General features: G+C 44.9%; 1 protein-coding gene across 1 annotated transcript; it reads left to right on the top strand.

Annotated features, from left to right (window-relative positions):
* Window positions 1-2,265: 2,265 nt before the first annotated feature.
* On the top strand, window positions 2,266-13,898 carry LOC120036616 (zinc finger protein 418-like). Its single transcript, XM_038982999.1, has 3 exons — window positions 2,266-2,302; window positions 2,438-2,615; window positions 13,076-13,898. The coding sequence occupies exons 1-3, from the start codon at window positions 2,300-2,302 to the stop codon at window positions 13,624-13,626; spliced, it is 732 nt and encodes a 243-aa protein (XP_038838927.1). The 5' UTR covers window positions 2,266-2,299; the 3' UTR covers window positions 13,627-13,898.
* The last annotated feature ends 2,329 nt before the right edge of the window (window positions 13,899-16,227 follow it).

Consider the following 16,227-nt stretch of genomic DNA (forward strand, 5'->3'; position numbering starts at 1 on the left):
ACCGATACAGAGTCATTGACGTCCACAAGCGAAGGGAAAAGGATAGCGAATTGACGTGAGAGGAAATACCACGTGGCAGTTGTGAAAGTGAACTGTGTTTACGCGTCATCAGGGGTGAATTCATTCAGCCGATTCTGTTGACAAACGTTTCTTAAACGGAACAAAACCGGGATAAATATACCTGAATTTGTCCAATAGAATCTCCATTTCAGCTAGATGCAGGCGAGAGTGTGCAAGGCAGTATTGAATGTGTCTGTCCATGTGTCACTTTCTGTCACCTCAAGTGTTTCTCTCGACCAGTGTGCACCTACATTCTAAACTTTCATTCACAGGCAGGTTGTAGCAACCTTATGATGGGAATAGGGGAAATGTTAGTATCATCTAGTAGCCTAAACCTATCGCTGTTACATTGAACAGGGTGAATGGAATATGAATGACAGTCATCTAATATGCTGTAATAGAAATAAGGCCATGAATAAACCAATCGTCCTGCCTCATCTTAAACGGCACTGACCACCACTGTTTGGATGGTGGGCCATTCTTGGGAAACTGTTGAGCTGGAAAAACCCAGCAACTTTGCTGTTCTTGACACAAACCGGTGCACCTGGCACCTACTACCATACCTCGTTCAAAGACACTTAAATATGTTGTCTTCCCCATTCACCCTCTGAATGGCACACATGCACAATCCATGTCCCATGTCTCAAGGCTTAAAATTCCTTATTTAACCTGACCCCACCCCCCTTCATCTACACTGATTGAAGTGGATTTAACTAGTGACATCAATAAGGGATCATAGCTTTATCCTGGATTCACCTGGTCAGTCTAAGTCATGGAAGGAGCAGGTGTTCTTAATGTTTTGTAGACTCAGTGTAAAGCACTACAGATAATCAAGTGCTATTTGCATGTGATGCATTTGCTCTATTGTTTACAGTATGATTTGAATCTTATCTAGAGTGGCTTTAAGGGAAAAGTATGGTCACATCTAATAAAAACGAATGTGAAAAATGAACAGAGCATTAACACAAATGTGTTTTAACACACTACCTATTCGTAGAAGAATTTATTAATCATCCACATATTCATATTAAGCTTCTACGTCTGTGTACAGGAAAGTATTATTTGTAAGACGTAAGAGAAAATATATCAGCTTATTGTTAAATTATTATGACGTTCTTTCCAGTACAAAAGTGTAGTAACTGTTGTTTCCAAACTGCGTTACCAACTCCAGTCAGCAGATGGCGAAGTGCGTCTTTCAGGTGATGCTTCTTGCGTGACGTATAATTTACTGGACCGGACGCTTCTTCAGGAACAACAACACGGCTACTCTTTCAACCACCTCGGTAGCTTGCTAGCCAACATGAAACTGAAAGATTGATTCTGTAGACCATGTTAATGTACATTAGCTAATCTCAGTGTTTTAAACAAATTCCGGTTGACTTATCTACTGGTTAACGTTAACATAATGTGCTTGTTCAATTTGCAAAGTTGTTAAACATTGATACTGAGCCTAGCGTTAGGCTAGTCGCTAATTCTAACATTCCAGACCATGAGCTCACTAAACTACTCATCCCCCGTTAAAGAAGAGGTCTGCTGTATGCAGAATGAAGCTCTGAGGCTGAACATTGTCGTGAAAGAAGAAGAGGATGTTATAGAGGAAACAGAGGAAGAACCTTTTAGAGAGGAAGAGGATGCTATCTCAATAAAGGTGAAGGAGGAAGACGTCTTTGGAGTGAAAGAGGAGGAGACAGAATATCAGATTAACTCCAGTGAGTACTGTCTTAAAAACAGAGTCACACACTATGCCGTTGTTTAACTAATGTGGGGTTTTAAAGGGGCATTCTACTGAAGTTCTACACTTGAATATGTTGTTCAGTACTGTAGGAATTGTTAAAGGGGCCATCTGCCTTTGTTAGTTTTAATCTGCCATTGGTACATATATTTTGGGGACTTTTAAAATAGATTTATTAAATTATCCATGTAATTTATCCATGTAACTAGTATAACAGGCTTTTAAAATGCAATGTTGGAGCATAATTTATACTTAAAATATCAAAGGGATGCAAAAGGCACCCATTTAGTGGAACGACCCTTCAACATTTGCATTTTAGGCTGTTTAGAGAGATTAATGCCTCTTGTAAGACCCTATGATTATAATAGAAGTTCATAAGTTTACCGTCTGTTTGATGTTGTCATTCACACAGGAGAGAGACATGACTATTGTGGATCCTCTGGGGAGCCTCAACAACATCCTGATGCTGACGAGGCAGAGAAGAGTCTCTCCAGATCAGAACACCAGATGGTACAGCTTGGTCTGGTCTAGCATACAGCTTGCTCTATCGGGGTCTGGGCTGGGTTTCTGTAAAGCACTTCATGACAACAGTGACATCAGCATCCATAATGATATGTGTCTGTGTCCCCTCTTTATGGTTACCAGGACAACGCTAGCCCTTCCTCCCTCCCGGAGTCCCTGTGTCGTGCTTCTCCCGGTAGCGCCTCACTGCTGGGTATAAAGAGGTTGTCTGTGCTGCTGGTGGACTGCAGGAAAACAACGGGGCTGAATGGAACTGTGAGAGGAGGAGAAGAGAAGAAAGGATCAGATTTGACACATCAAAGTAAGTGCTGTAGTTTAGTTTGAACAAATACAATAGATCTGCCCACTGGTATCTGTTACCAGGACAACCAGCAGAGTTATGTTAGTTGACAGGAAGATAGACTGGTATCTGTTACCAGGACAACCAGCAGAGTTCTGTTAGTTGACAGGAAGATAGACTGGTATCTGTTACCAGGACAACCAGCAGAGTTCTGTTAGTTGACAGGAAGATAGACTGGTATCTGTTACCAGGACAACCAGCAGAGTTCTGTTGACATGAAGATAGACTGGTATCTGTTACCAGGACAACCAGCAGAGTTCTGTTAGTTGACAGGAAGATAGACTGGTGGATATGGATGTTATGAATATAACACTGAAAAAGGATTCTGCCAATGAAGAGAGAAACCAATAGACCATATAAAACCTTAATGAAAGGTAGCTTTAGAGAGAAAGTTTCAAGATGATCTGATGTAAGGTGCTTGTTTTACAAAACCTTTTCCTTAAAACATTATGGATGTTACATTGTCTGTCCCAGTCAACCCCCCTATCTTTACAAGACTCTAGAACACACAAACTAAACTCCAGACACTTCAATGTGGTCTGTATTGCTTCATTAACGTTGAAAAGTTTAACTATGTCTCATTGGTTAGAAGACATTAGTTTGTGTATTATTCCAATAACCAACCTGGAAAGGTAGTGTATCAATTTAATGTATGTATTAAATTGAATGAGACAATGATATCCAATCAGTTGAGACTGGATTGATATCCTACAGCGTAACCTGAATTATTTCATGAAAAATGACTGCCGATTCTTCGCCAGAGGTTACTGATAGCGCAAGCAGAGATCTCACATGATTCCCGCCCGGCGCGGGAATTCACTATGAACAAAGGGGGAAACAAAAATGGCTGCTCCCCTTTGTTAGCTTAGCATCTGGCGCAGTGCTTAGCTTTCCTTGCGCGGGGTTTCCACTTCGCGGCGCAAGGGAAGTTCCCCCCAACAAGGGAACGGGTTTACTAGGTGACGTCTCACGTTCAACCCCTAAACTCTTCACGTGACTAAATACGAGAGGTAGAAAGATAATGGCTTCGCTTCGGTTAAACGAATATACCTACTCAAATTTCCGTAATGGCTGGCTCATATGTCCTCTGCTCTAGGAATTGCTTATGACCGAGTCAGATCACTCCTGAAAGCGACCTACTAGTTGGGCCACTAGTATTATTCTCAGAATGCCTGCATCGGCTGGTACATATGCCCTAGCTCGTAGCATTCAGTAGACCCTCCGACACACTGGCTTTCGTCAGATGTATCTGGGTGAAATGGAACGACACACACACGCTTCTCCCACACCAGTCCTGCCTATAGCTATTAATCTTACAGCTACCCCCCCCCCCCCCCCCCTTTCAATTTCCGCCTGAAGACATACCCAAATCTAACTGTCTCTAGCTCAGGCCCAGGAGCAAGGATATGCATATTCTTGGTACCATTTGAAAGAAAACACTCTGAAGTTTGTGTAAATGTGAATTGAATGTAGGAGAATATAACACAATAGATCTGGTTTAGATAATACAATCTTAATAATACAATCAATCATCTTTAAAATGAACAAGATAAAACAAACATTCAGATATGAATATGGGGACAATTTCAGTGGAAACATAAGGCAACAGTACTTGTGCAACGTTTCAGAATGATAACTTCCAAAATGAGTGTGCTACATTTATCATGAAGTCACCCAGGTGTCCCACACAAGTAGCCCAAATGTACCAAAGTGGCCAAATTGGTGAAGGTATACATTTTGAAACAAATAACTATATACAAAATACCAAAATGGTATTCTAACACACCCCCCAAAAAAATGGAGAGAAAAAAAAGGGGAAAAATATATATACATTTACAAAATAACATGGGTAACTATTTACACACTTTCAATATTTGGAAGACCTTCAGTCCTCTATCAAATCAAATCTATTTATATAGCCCTCAAGAGTAAATATGAACAGTTTACCTCTAGATGGCCCGGGAGGTGTGGAGCCAGAGACAGCAGGGGTCCAGCTGGATGAACCAGCTTCAGAGGGGGATGGACACACGTTGGGGATGGACACGTTGGCGGCAGACACGCGCATCTCGACCATCCTCTAATCCATAATATGTAGACTGAGTTGAGGAAGCATGCGCTGGAGGAAGTATAGCCAATGTGTACTTTACACATTTCATTACATTTTTATATATTGCAAATAAAATGTAAAAACAATCACAAATAATATTTTATATTATTAATTTCAAACAACGGCATTAGCATGAGAAGAACTTACCAGTCCAAAACAATGTCCTCTCCGTTCAAAAAATATGCTTCCATTTGAGTCATGGTCGCTAACTGAGTCGTCTTCCAAAAGCATATGTTTCACATTCACGACCAATTTCCTCTATAATTTTGTCTACATTCGTATATCTAGTCTTAGATTTAGCTTTCCCTGATTTATTCGCCATGATTTTCGATATATAAACATCTGAAGATGCTTGTTAGCGAAACAGTGCTGTGCGTAATGAGTTTGGCTACTTCCAGTATGAAACTTCAATGGCGAATGACGATCTTTACGCCGGAGTTTACTACATGGGTTGGTCTTCCAAAACAAACATTAGATATTGCCGTTTACCTCTGCTCATTGGCTATCTACCCAGCTAGATTTCAAGACGATCGGTGGTCATTGGGTTAAAATACAGTCAATCAACGAAACAGCGGTCATATAATTGGTGCACAATGAGGTCGTTATTTGTTGTCTTCCAATCGTTTTTTTCGGCTCAACACGTCCCGCGAAATGACCCATCAAGTTTGGTTGTGTTACAAACAAACAGTTGATTGCAAGGAAACCAAACATGACTGGATAAAGTCAGGTTTAGTCTGTGTATTTACGTCGAATGTTTAGTCGAAAATTGAATGACACGAAATTCAACGAGATAAGCGTTCACAAAATGTTTCGTGTTAGGCTATAAAAATGGATTTAACTGAACAAAAGACCATTCAGTGTGTAACAATGAGCCTTGGGATTGCAAACAGAGTAAAAATTTCCAAAGGTAAACGATTTATTTCATTGCAATCTGTGATAATGTTACGCTAGTGCTGGTTGAAAAAGTAGTTTGTTATGGAGCGCTGAGCTCAGATAATCGCATCCTATTCTTTCGCAGTAAATCCTTTTTTAAATCTGACAACGCAGTTGGATTAGCAAGATTCAAGGCTTTTGAAGCATGTGAGACACTTGTATTTTCAGGAATGTTTAATATGACTATTTGTGGCGATCACCGTATGTTGTCGAATTCAAACCCGCATCCGGTATCCGTAGATAAGAGAAGTTAATGGTATATATGTATCTTGCTACACAATTGGTATGGAATTAACCCAAAGTGCAGCCATAGTTTTATCTTTGATGCCTCCCACGGGGTGCCAATATGTCGTGACGTTGTATTAGTTAATGTGACGACTGCTGCTCATCGAATGATTAACGGTTTATAATTGCGTGATTAAATGAATCAGACAATTATTAACTCATTAACCTGGGCACCATGGGAAAATTAGTTTTATTGAGTTTCTATTTCCCAAATTACCTCAAAGAATATCAGAATATCGATTTGACAACAGTCGCTAATTAATCAATTTCCTCTACAGTCTCATTGTGAACGTCGCATAATCCAGGAATCTGCACAAACCCGAGTCCCACCAATGAGTTCGTACCACACCAATTTTAGTTGACTATTTATTTACTAGAAAGCTAAAATGATAATAAAAGATACGCATACACAAAAACACAGTCTAGGCTGTTGATTAGAACTTAGTACAACGGGCCAACACACTCTGACGCGTGTTACCCAAAATGGGGATTTAAAAGAGAGAAAAAGACAAAGTACACGAGAGAAATATACATTTGGGTGCATTTGTCAGCTATGCTTATTTGAACCCTAGCCTTGCCCCGAACTGCCGCTCTTATGGGTCAGAATATAATGATGTAATTACGTGTTGAAGGTCTCCGCTGTGGGTCTCTCCGCGTGGGCCGTTTAGGCTTCAAGAAATGACGCACTTCTCTGGTGCAACTCTCTGGTTGTCCTCACGATGTCAGTGTCCTTTTTGCTTAGTGGTCTGATTCCTCACCCTTGTTCTGAAAGGGTTCTTCTGAGGACAGCCAGCCCTGTAGCTCAGGGCTCACAGCGTAGGAATGAAAACAGTGTAGATACCACGATTCGATGGGGGGTGGAGACCGGGTGGTCCGGCTTGAATTCACCCGCTTAGACGCAGCTATTCATCCATAGCATGTGTGAGCGGACCAAGTAATTGGGCGTCACTCTAAAGCGGGAAGGTGGAACAAACGAGTCAGGAGTAGGTTTTCTTGATTGAACAAAGTTCTATATTGAGGGCATTTGGACAACACAAACACTCCAACAGAATCAATGAAACTCTCCAAAGGAAAAAAACATATATCTTCTTCTCCAGAGCAAAACAGGAACACAATACGATTGTCTTTAAATTACCACAAAAAGTCACGACATTGTCACCGTCTTAATGGTTCTTCCTAGATAGCTCCTCTGTCTCGGTGGCCATCTTCCAGAGATAGTCCCCTCTTCTTGCTGGTTCCATACTCTCTCTTATAGGGGAAGGAGAATATCTCATTAGTAGTGTCAGCTGTGCTTAATTGCCTCTGGTTCACTTGTCTCCCATGCCTTGTTGGGCTACCATCCGTGAGCCCAGCCTGCCCTCTGGTGGTCCTTCCACATACCTTCCCCCTCAGGACCGAACCGGAGGGTCGGGCGCCAGACGCACCGTCTTGGTCGCGTCGGGACAGCGCGTCTGCATTCCCGTTCCTCGATCCGGCCCTGTGGATGACATGGAAAGAGAACGGTTGTAAAGACAAAAACCATCTGGCTATTCTGTTGTTATTGTTTCTCTTACCAGCCATCCACGTGAGGGGCGCATGGTCCGTAACTAAAGCAAACCTCCGACCCAGTAGGTAGTACCGGAGATAATCGAGGGCCCACTTAATGGCTAAGGCCTCTTTCTCTACGGTAGCATACCTCTGTTCCCGATCGCTGAGCTTCCTACTTATGAAGAGAATCGGCTTCTCTGCTTCGCCTTTACCCTGAGCTAGTACGGCCCCGAGCCCTGTATCCGAGGCGTCGACCTGCACAATGAACTCTTGTGAGAAGTCCGGAGCCTGTAGGACGGGATCAGAACACAGGCCATCTTTTAGCGATTGAAAGGCCTCTTCCGTCTCGTCTTTCCACTCTACCTGGTTTGGCAAGTTTTTCTTGATGAGGTTTGTGAGGGGATTGGCAATGGTTGCATATCCCGGGATAAAACGGCGATAATATCCCGTTATCCCTAAGAAGGCCCGAACGTCCCGCTTGGTCCGGGGTCGCGGCCAGTCCCGAATTGCCCTGGTCTTCTCTGCCTGTGGGCGTATTTTCCCATTCCCCACGGTGTACCCCAGGTATTCCGCTTCGGACAGACCCAGGCAGCATTTATTTGGATTGGCCGTCAACCCTGTGGCTTCCAAACTCACGAGCACCGCCCGTAATCTCAGGAGGTGACTATCCCAGTCCTCGCTGTGGATAACCACATCGTCTATGTACGCCGCTGCATACTCTTGATGGGGCCGTAGAATGGCATCCATGAGGCGTTGGAAAGTTGCAGCGGCACCATGCAGTCCGAAGGGCATCCTCACATACTGGAAAAGCCCCTCTGGTGTGGCGAAGGCAGTCTTTGGGCGATCCTCCGGAGCCACCGGCACTTGCCAATATCCCTTCGTCAAATCCAGGGTGGTGATGAACTTGGCCTTTCCTAAGCGCTCCAAGAGTTCATCCACGCGGGGCATGGGATACGCATCGAATGTAGAGATGGCATTCACGGCCCTAAAATCGTTGCAGAGTCTCATACTACCATCGGATTTGGGGACCAGGACTATGGGACTGGACCACTCACTCGTCGATGGCTCGATCACACCCATCCTCAACATCTCCCTTACCTCGTTCTTAGCGATGACTCGGCGAGCCTCAGGAATCCTGTAAGGGCGGATATGCACCTTCTTGCCGGGTTCAGTGTGGATATGGTGGAACAGGACATCTGTTTGTCCTGGGAATGGAGAGAATATTCGACCGAAGTTCATAATCAGCTTGTCTAGCTGTCTTGACTGCTCCGGCAGGAGAGTTTGACTTCGGCGCACCGGTGGTAGAGCCTCCTCTTTTCCTTTTCCCTCCAGGGCCATCAAAGCCACCTCCTCCTCTCTTCCATGGTACGGCTTTAACAGGTTTATGTGATAGAGTTGGACCTTCTTCCTTCTATCAGGTTGCTTGATGAGGTAATTGACCGGTGAGACCCTTTTCATTACCTCGTAGGGTCCCCTCCACTGTGCCAGCAAGTGATGTTCGGCCGTGGGCACGAGCACCATCACTTTCTCTCCCACGGTGAACTCACGGGGGGTCGCGGACTTATCATAGGCCCGGCCTTGGGTCCTTTGTGCCTTCTCCATATGCTCCTTGACTATGGGCCACACTGCTGACAGGCGGTCTCTCATCAGGGTAATATGTTCTATTGTGGATCGAAAGGGGCATGGTTGGGTCTCCCAGGTCTCCTTGGCTAAGTCGAGGATCCCTCGACAGGGTCTGCCATAGAGCAATTCAAACGGAGAGAATCCAGTGGATGCTTGGGGTACTTCTCGCAGGGCAAACATTAAGTGTGGGAGAAGCATGTCCCAGTTTTTCCCGTCTCGGGACACCACTCTTCTCAACATGCTTTTAATTGTTTTGTTCAAGCGTTCACACAACCCGTCTGTTTGAGGGTGGAATATGCTTGTACGTATCTGTTGAACCTGATACAACCGACACAAGTCCTTCATCAACCGCGACATGAATGGGGTTCCCTGATCAGTTAAGATCGTCTTGGGGAGGCCCACCCGAGAGAACATCATGAATAATTCCTTGGCAATTCCCTTTGACGACATGTTACGCAGGGGTATGGCCTCCGGGAACTTGGTAGCGTAATCTATGACCACTAGGATGTACTCGTGTCCTCTGGCGGATTTTGGGAGGGGTCCTACGAGGTCCATAGCTATGCGTTCAAAGGGAGTCTCTATGATGGGGAGAGGAATCAAAGGGTTACGCAGGTGTGGCCGTGGAGCTGTACGTTGACATTGATCACACGTCCTACAATACCTGGCCACATCCCGGGTGACCCGGGGCCAATAGAATCTCTGCATGATTCTGTCAATAGTCTTGTCTCGTGCCAGGTGTCCTCCTAGGACGTGGGAATGGGCTAACTGTAGAACTGTATCCCTGTATGGTCTAGGCACCATTAGTAATTCCTGGTTTTCCCCCCTTCGTCGTACGACCCAGTATAAGAGACCCCGCCTGATTGCATAGTAAGGAAGAGGGGGCTCACCTGATCCGTCGACGTTCCTCCCGTCGATCACCTTCACCTTCCTCATGGCCTCCCTTAGGTCTGGGTCTCTATGCTGCGAGGTGCCGAACTGTCCCTTTAATTCCTGGGGCAGATCAACCTCGGTAGAGGGATGTGGAGGATGTTCCCCATCCCCCTCAGGGGTGACCGATGAGAACCCCTTCCAGGTTCCCTCCTCGGATGGAGCTTCAAATATATCCCTTAGCATCTGGTTGCTCCTTCCTGTGTAGTGTATAACCCTTCACAGGTGTCTTCATCGGTGGTTTCCTGGAATATCTGTCGTAAACGTTGGGTTGCTATTTCTTCCTCTGCTGCAGAGGACGAGGACGTAGCTACGTCTCCTTGTAGGACTACTACCTCGGGCTTGGATTTTCTCTTCTTTCCTGTCCCCCTTCTTTCCACGCATAACGTCATCTGCCGAAGCTCCTTATATAGGGGACAGTCTCTCCCGATCAATAATGGTACCTTCAGCTGGGGCACTTTCCCTGCCCTGACTGTACACCTTCCTTTTGGAGTGAGAATCGGCAGATTCACAGTGGGGTAATAGTGGGTGTCTCCATGGATACAGGATACGGCTACTTTGTCTGGTAGCAGTGTTGCGGAGGTCACCAGCCGCTCCTCTACTAACGTAACCATACTTCCCGAGTCGAGAATGGCTACCACATCTTGTCCTTCGACTCGAACTGGAATCTCTGGGGCTGGAGCTATTTCTGCTAACCAACAGTGTTGATCCTGCCCCCTCAAATCGAGATGTGTGGGGGTGGGCAGTGATGACTCTGTGACCATGGGCTCGTCCTTGCTAGGACATTGTGGGGCATAATGGTTGGGAGACTGACATTTATAACACCGACCCTGCTGTGTGGGGGATGACTTCTCCCACCTCCGGAGGGGGTTTGGACGTTTCGGTGGCGGACGCGCCGGGGTGTGTCGTGGTACGGGATTGGAAGAATCCTTCCGTTCCTCCTTGTCACTTTTTAACAACTCCCCTGTAGACCGATATGTTTCCACCGCCTGGGCTATGTCGTCGGCTGACAACGGGTTGGCTTGCCCCACAACCCTTTTTAAGTCACTGGGTAATTCCCTCAATATCTTGTCCACTACAAGAGTCTCTATCACCTGTCCTACTCCCTTTTCAGGTTCTAGCCACTGTTTCGTCAGTCGTATTAATGCAAAAATCTGGGAACGGACGGGTTTGTCAGCTGTGTAGGTCCATTGATGGAACTTTACGGCCCTATCTCTTGCAGTCAGCTGGTACCGGGATGGGATCTCGGTTTTTAGTCGCCCATAGTCTGCAGCTTCGCGGGCATCCAGGTCAAAATAGGCTTCCTGAGCCACCCCGGTCAAAAGAGGGGCTAATGCGCTCGCCCATTCTGTGGGTGGCCACTCTTCCAAGGTGGCCGTCCTTTCGAAGGTCATGAGGAAGGCCTCAATATCATCCTCCTTGGAGAGACGAGGTAAGATGGCGTGAGCAGCTGCTCTTGGCTTAACTCTAGGTTCTTCTCGCCGGCTCAGCTGTTGTTGCAGGAGTTCTATGGTTGTATGCTGTGCCGTGATCAATTGTTGTAGTAGGGCGTTATCCATCGTACTTGAATGGTTCCTCCTGGTCTACTGGAAGAATCTTGAATTACTCACTTATCCTTGTGTCACTCGTCCACCTAATGCCCACATTCTCCACCAATGTGAGCGGACCAAGTAATTGGACGTCACTCTAAAGCGGGAAGGTGGAACAAACGAGTCAGGAGTAGGTTTTCTTGATTGAACAAAGTTCTATATTGAGGGCATTTGGACAACACAAACACTCCAACAGAATCAATGAAACTCTCCAAAGGAAAAAAACATATATCTTCTTCTCCAGAGCAAAACAGGAACACAATACGATTGTCTTTAAATTACCACAAAAAGTCACGACATTGTCACCGTCTTAATGGTTCTTCCTAGATAGCTCCTCTGTCTCGGTGGCCATCTTCCAGAGATAGTCCCCTCTTCTTGCTGGTTCCATACTCTCTCTTATAGGGGAAGGAGAATATCTCATTAGTAGTGTCAGCTGTGCTTAATTGCCTCTGGTTCACTTGTCTCCCATGCCTTGTTGGGCTACCATCCGTGAGCCCAGCCTGCCCTCTGGTGGTCCTTCCACACATGAGAAGAAAAGGATTCCTTTGTCTTCAACCTCGTGTTGTGTTTTGGGTTCGTTGACTACTCAGACCTTTGCTTAGACGCAGCTATTCATCCATAGCATGAGAAGAAAAGGATTCCTTTGTCTTCAACCTCGTGTTGCCTTTTGGGTTTGTTGACTACTCAGACCTTTGCTTAGACGCAGCTATTCATCCATAGCATGAGTAGAAAAGGATTCCTTTGTCTTCAACCTCGTGTTGTGTTTTGGGTTCGTTGACTACTCAGACCTTTGCTGCAGCTCGGGTCACTTAGTCTGATATGTTAATTCTTAACTCACATGTCTTATACCCTCGGGTCAGATGTGGGCGTCACCGCCTTTAGGGCAATTCTCTGGGCGTACCAAGTTATGAGGCAAGGTCTAGATTTGACTCAAATCCAATTTTAGACAACTAACTTCACATTTCATCTTTACCAAAACATTCTCTTTGATTTGAACATTTTCCACACAACGTACAATGTATAAACATCAAGCATATACTAGGAAAACTCTTAACGTTACAATGTTTTCATAATGACGTCGTCCTTTAACCTTTAATAACAAAACAAAAATGACATTAATTTTCATATTCCATCTATCGTCATTACCACCATTGTGGCTGACGGAAACCATTGTTCCAAAGTCCATTTATTCCATGTTTAATGTTCTGAGGCCGGTTCTCCATAGTGAGAGGACAAAATAATTTTGTCTGTTGCCTAAGATTTACAATGGGCGTGAGGGGTCAAAAACCCCCCACATCTTCATACCCCTAGATCTCTCCTAAGTTGGGGGTGAGAGATAATCGGTACGGTCATGACACCTCATACAAGGCAGCGTTATCATGAAGAGATTTCATTCAGGTCTCTCTTTAAATAAACACTGTCTTTGGCAGGAGGAAAACCAAACTTCGAGGAACCAAAGATGTCCAAACCAGCAAGACGACACCTCTGCTCCCAATGTGGAAAGAGTTTTAACCAGTTAGGAAGCCTGAAAGCTCATGAGCGAATACACACAGGGGAGTTGCCTTACCACTGCTCCCAGTGTGGAACTAGGTTTACCAGATTAGGAAGCCTGAAAAGACATGAGAGGATACACACAGGAGCGAAGCCACACCATTGCGCCCAGTGTGGAAAGAGTTTTAACAAGTTAGGAAACATGAAATCTCATGAGCGAATACACACAGGGGAGAAGCCTTACCACTGCTCCCATTGTGGAAAGAGTTTTAGAGAGTCAGGAAACCTGAACGCTCATAAGCGAATACACACAGGGGAAAGGCCTTACCGCTGCTCCCACTGCGGAAAGCGTTTTAACCATTCAGGAAAGCTGAAAGAACACATGAGACTGCACACAGGGGAGAACCCTTGCAAATGCTCATACTGTGGGAAGACATATTACTCATCACGGTCACTTAAACGTCATGTGAGAATCCACACGGGAGAATAATTACTTCTCCTCGTGTGTAAATTCATGTTTCACATCACATTGACTTAAAATTCATCAGAGAACATACACAGTGCTCCAATTGTCTTATATTGTTGACTGAGAATGTGTTTACTTGTTTATACCATATGAAATTGAATTGTACAAAGTAGTCTTAAACATATATTTGTATGTTTTTACGAGAAAACATGAAGTGAATATGGAGTCTGTCAGTTTGAATATAGAGTAGATCAGATTCCATGTGTTTAAGTGGTCCTTTTTTAAACTCTGACTGTGTGTGTGTTTATCTGGGTGTGTCATTCCTCCAGCACTACAGATAGTCAAGTGATATTTGGATGTGATGCATTTGCTCCATTGTTTACATTTGCATTGTTGGCCCATGGATGATTTAATGAAATTAAAATGATCACAGACTCTGTAATAGAAAATGGTAATTGTAAACTCAGCAAAAAAAGAAACGTCCTCTCACTGTCAACTGCATTTATTTTCAATAAACTTAACATGTGTAAATATTTGTATGAACCTAAGATTCAACAAATGAGACAAACTGAACAAGTTCCACAGACTTGTGACTAACAGAAATGTGTCCCTGAACAAAGGGGGGGTCAAATTCAAAAGTAGCATTCAGTATCTGGTGTGGCCACCAGCTGCATTAAGTACTGCAGTGCATCTCCTCATGGACTTCACCAGATTTGACAGTTCTTGCTGTGAGATGTTACCCCACTCTTCCACCAAGGCACCTGCAAGTTCCTGGACATTTCTGGGGGGAATGGCCCTAGCCCTCACCCTCCGATCCAACAGGTCCCAGACGTGCTCAATGCGATTGAGATCCGGGCTCTTCGCTGGCCATGGCAGAACACTGACATTCCTGTCTTGCAGGAAATAACGCACAGAAGGAGCAGTATGGCTGGTGGCATTGTCATGCTGGAGGGTCATGTCAGGATGAGCCTGCAGGAAGGGTACCACATGAGGGAGGAGGATGTCTTCCCTGTAACGCACAGCGTTGAGATTGAGCTTGTTGTCATTGCAGGCAGTCTGATGATGCTGTGACACACCGCCCCAGACCATGATGGACATTCCACCACCAAATCGATCCTGCTCCAGAGTACAGGCCTCGGTGTAACGCTCATCCCTTCGACGATGAACGCGAATCCGACCATCACTCCTGGTGAGACAAAACCGCGACTCGTCAGTGAGAGCACTTTTTGCCAGTCCTGTCTGGTCCAGTGACGATGGATTTATGCCCGTAGGCGACATTGTTGACGTTGATGTCTGGTTAGGAGCTGCCTTACAACATGCCCTCAGTCCAGCCTCTCTCAGCCTATTCCGGACAGTCTGAGCACTGATAGAGGGATTGTACATTCCTGGTGTAACTCGGGCAATTGTTGTTGCCATCCTGTACCTGTCCCGCAGGTGTGATGTTCGGATGTACCGATCCGGTGCAGGTGTTGTTACACGTGGTCTGCCACTGCGAAGACGATCAGCTGTCCGTCCTGTCTCCCTGTAGCGCTGTCTTAAGCATCTCACAGTACGGACATTGCAATTTATTTCCCTGGCCACATCTGCAGTCCTTATGCCTCCTTGCAGCATGCCTAAGGCACGTTCACGCAGATGAGCAGGGATCCTAGGCATCTTTCTTTAGGTGTTTTTCAGAGTCAGTAGAAAGGCCTCTTTAGTGTCCTAAGTTTTCATAACTGTGACCTTAATTGCCTACCGTCTATAAGATGTTAGTGGCTTAACGACCATTCCACAGGTGCATGTTCATTAATTGTTTATGGTTCATTGAACAAGCATGGGAAACAGTGTTGAAACCCATTACAACAAAGATCTGTGAAGCTATTTGGATATTTACGAATAATCTTTGAAAGACAGGGTCCTGAAAAAGATCCGTACATTTATTTTCTGTGGAAGAAAAAGGGACGTTTCTTTTCTTGCTGAGTTTGTGTTTGTCATTGCAAAGATCTTATTATTAAAGATGTAATTTAACTGACTGGTGTGTGAAGTTTGTCTCTCCTCATTTGGTAATACAAAAATTAACCACCACAGACTAACCTTGTGAAACTGACCTATTATAATCTCTTGTCCCTGGGAGTATCATCCTGCGTTGCAAACCAGCTGCACCTGTGTCCTTGTATGAATAAAGTCCCTCCCAGGAACAGGAAACTTTAAAGATATGTGCTCATCACCCAATGCTTCAGGAATTCAGACTGTCTACACTGCGCTGTGTAACTGTTATTCTCTCTGAGCTCAGAAATAAAGAATCTTGGTTTGACTTGGACTCCAGCAGATCCTTATTTTATAATATCCACCACAACTCTCCCACGGATTGCTGTTTATCATTGTCTCAATGAAGAGTTCCTCGTTCCACTTTCCTGGGGTCATTTACAAGCCTCCCACTGGTTGAATAAATGTTGTTTCCACGTCATTTCAACAAAACACCTTTTGTTTCATGGACATGCAACCTAAATCCAATGACAGGTGACATTTTGTGTTGATTTCATGTAGAATTCACTTTAGTTGACGAACCAAAGAAATGTAAATAGAAACTAGATGTTGAACTGACGTCTGTGCCCAGTGGGCTGGTTTGAATAAGTAGCAGGTGTT

The sequence above is a fragment of the Salvelinus namaycush genome, unplaced genomic scaffold (assembly GCF_016432855.1).
Source record: "Salvelinus namaycush isolate Seneca unplaced genomic scaffold, SaNama_1.0 Scaffold14, whole genome shotgun sequence".
Taxonomy (NCBI): domain Eukaryota; kingdom Metazoa; phylum Chordata; class Actinopteri; order Salmoniformes; family Salmonidae; genus Salvelinus; species Salvelinus namaycush.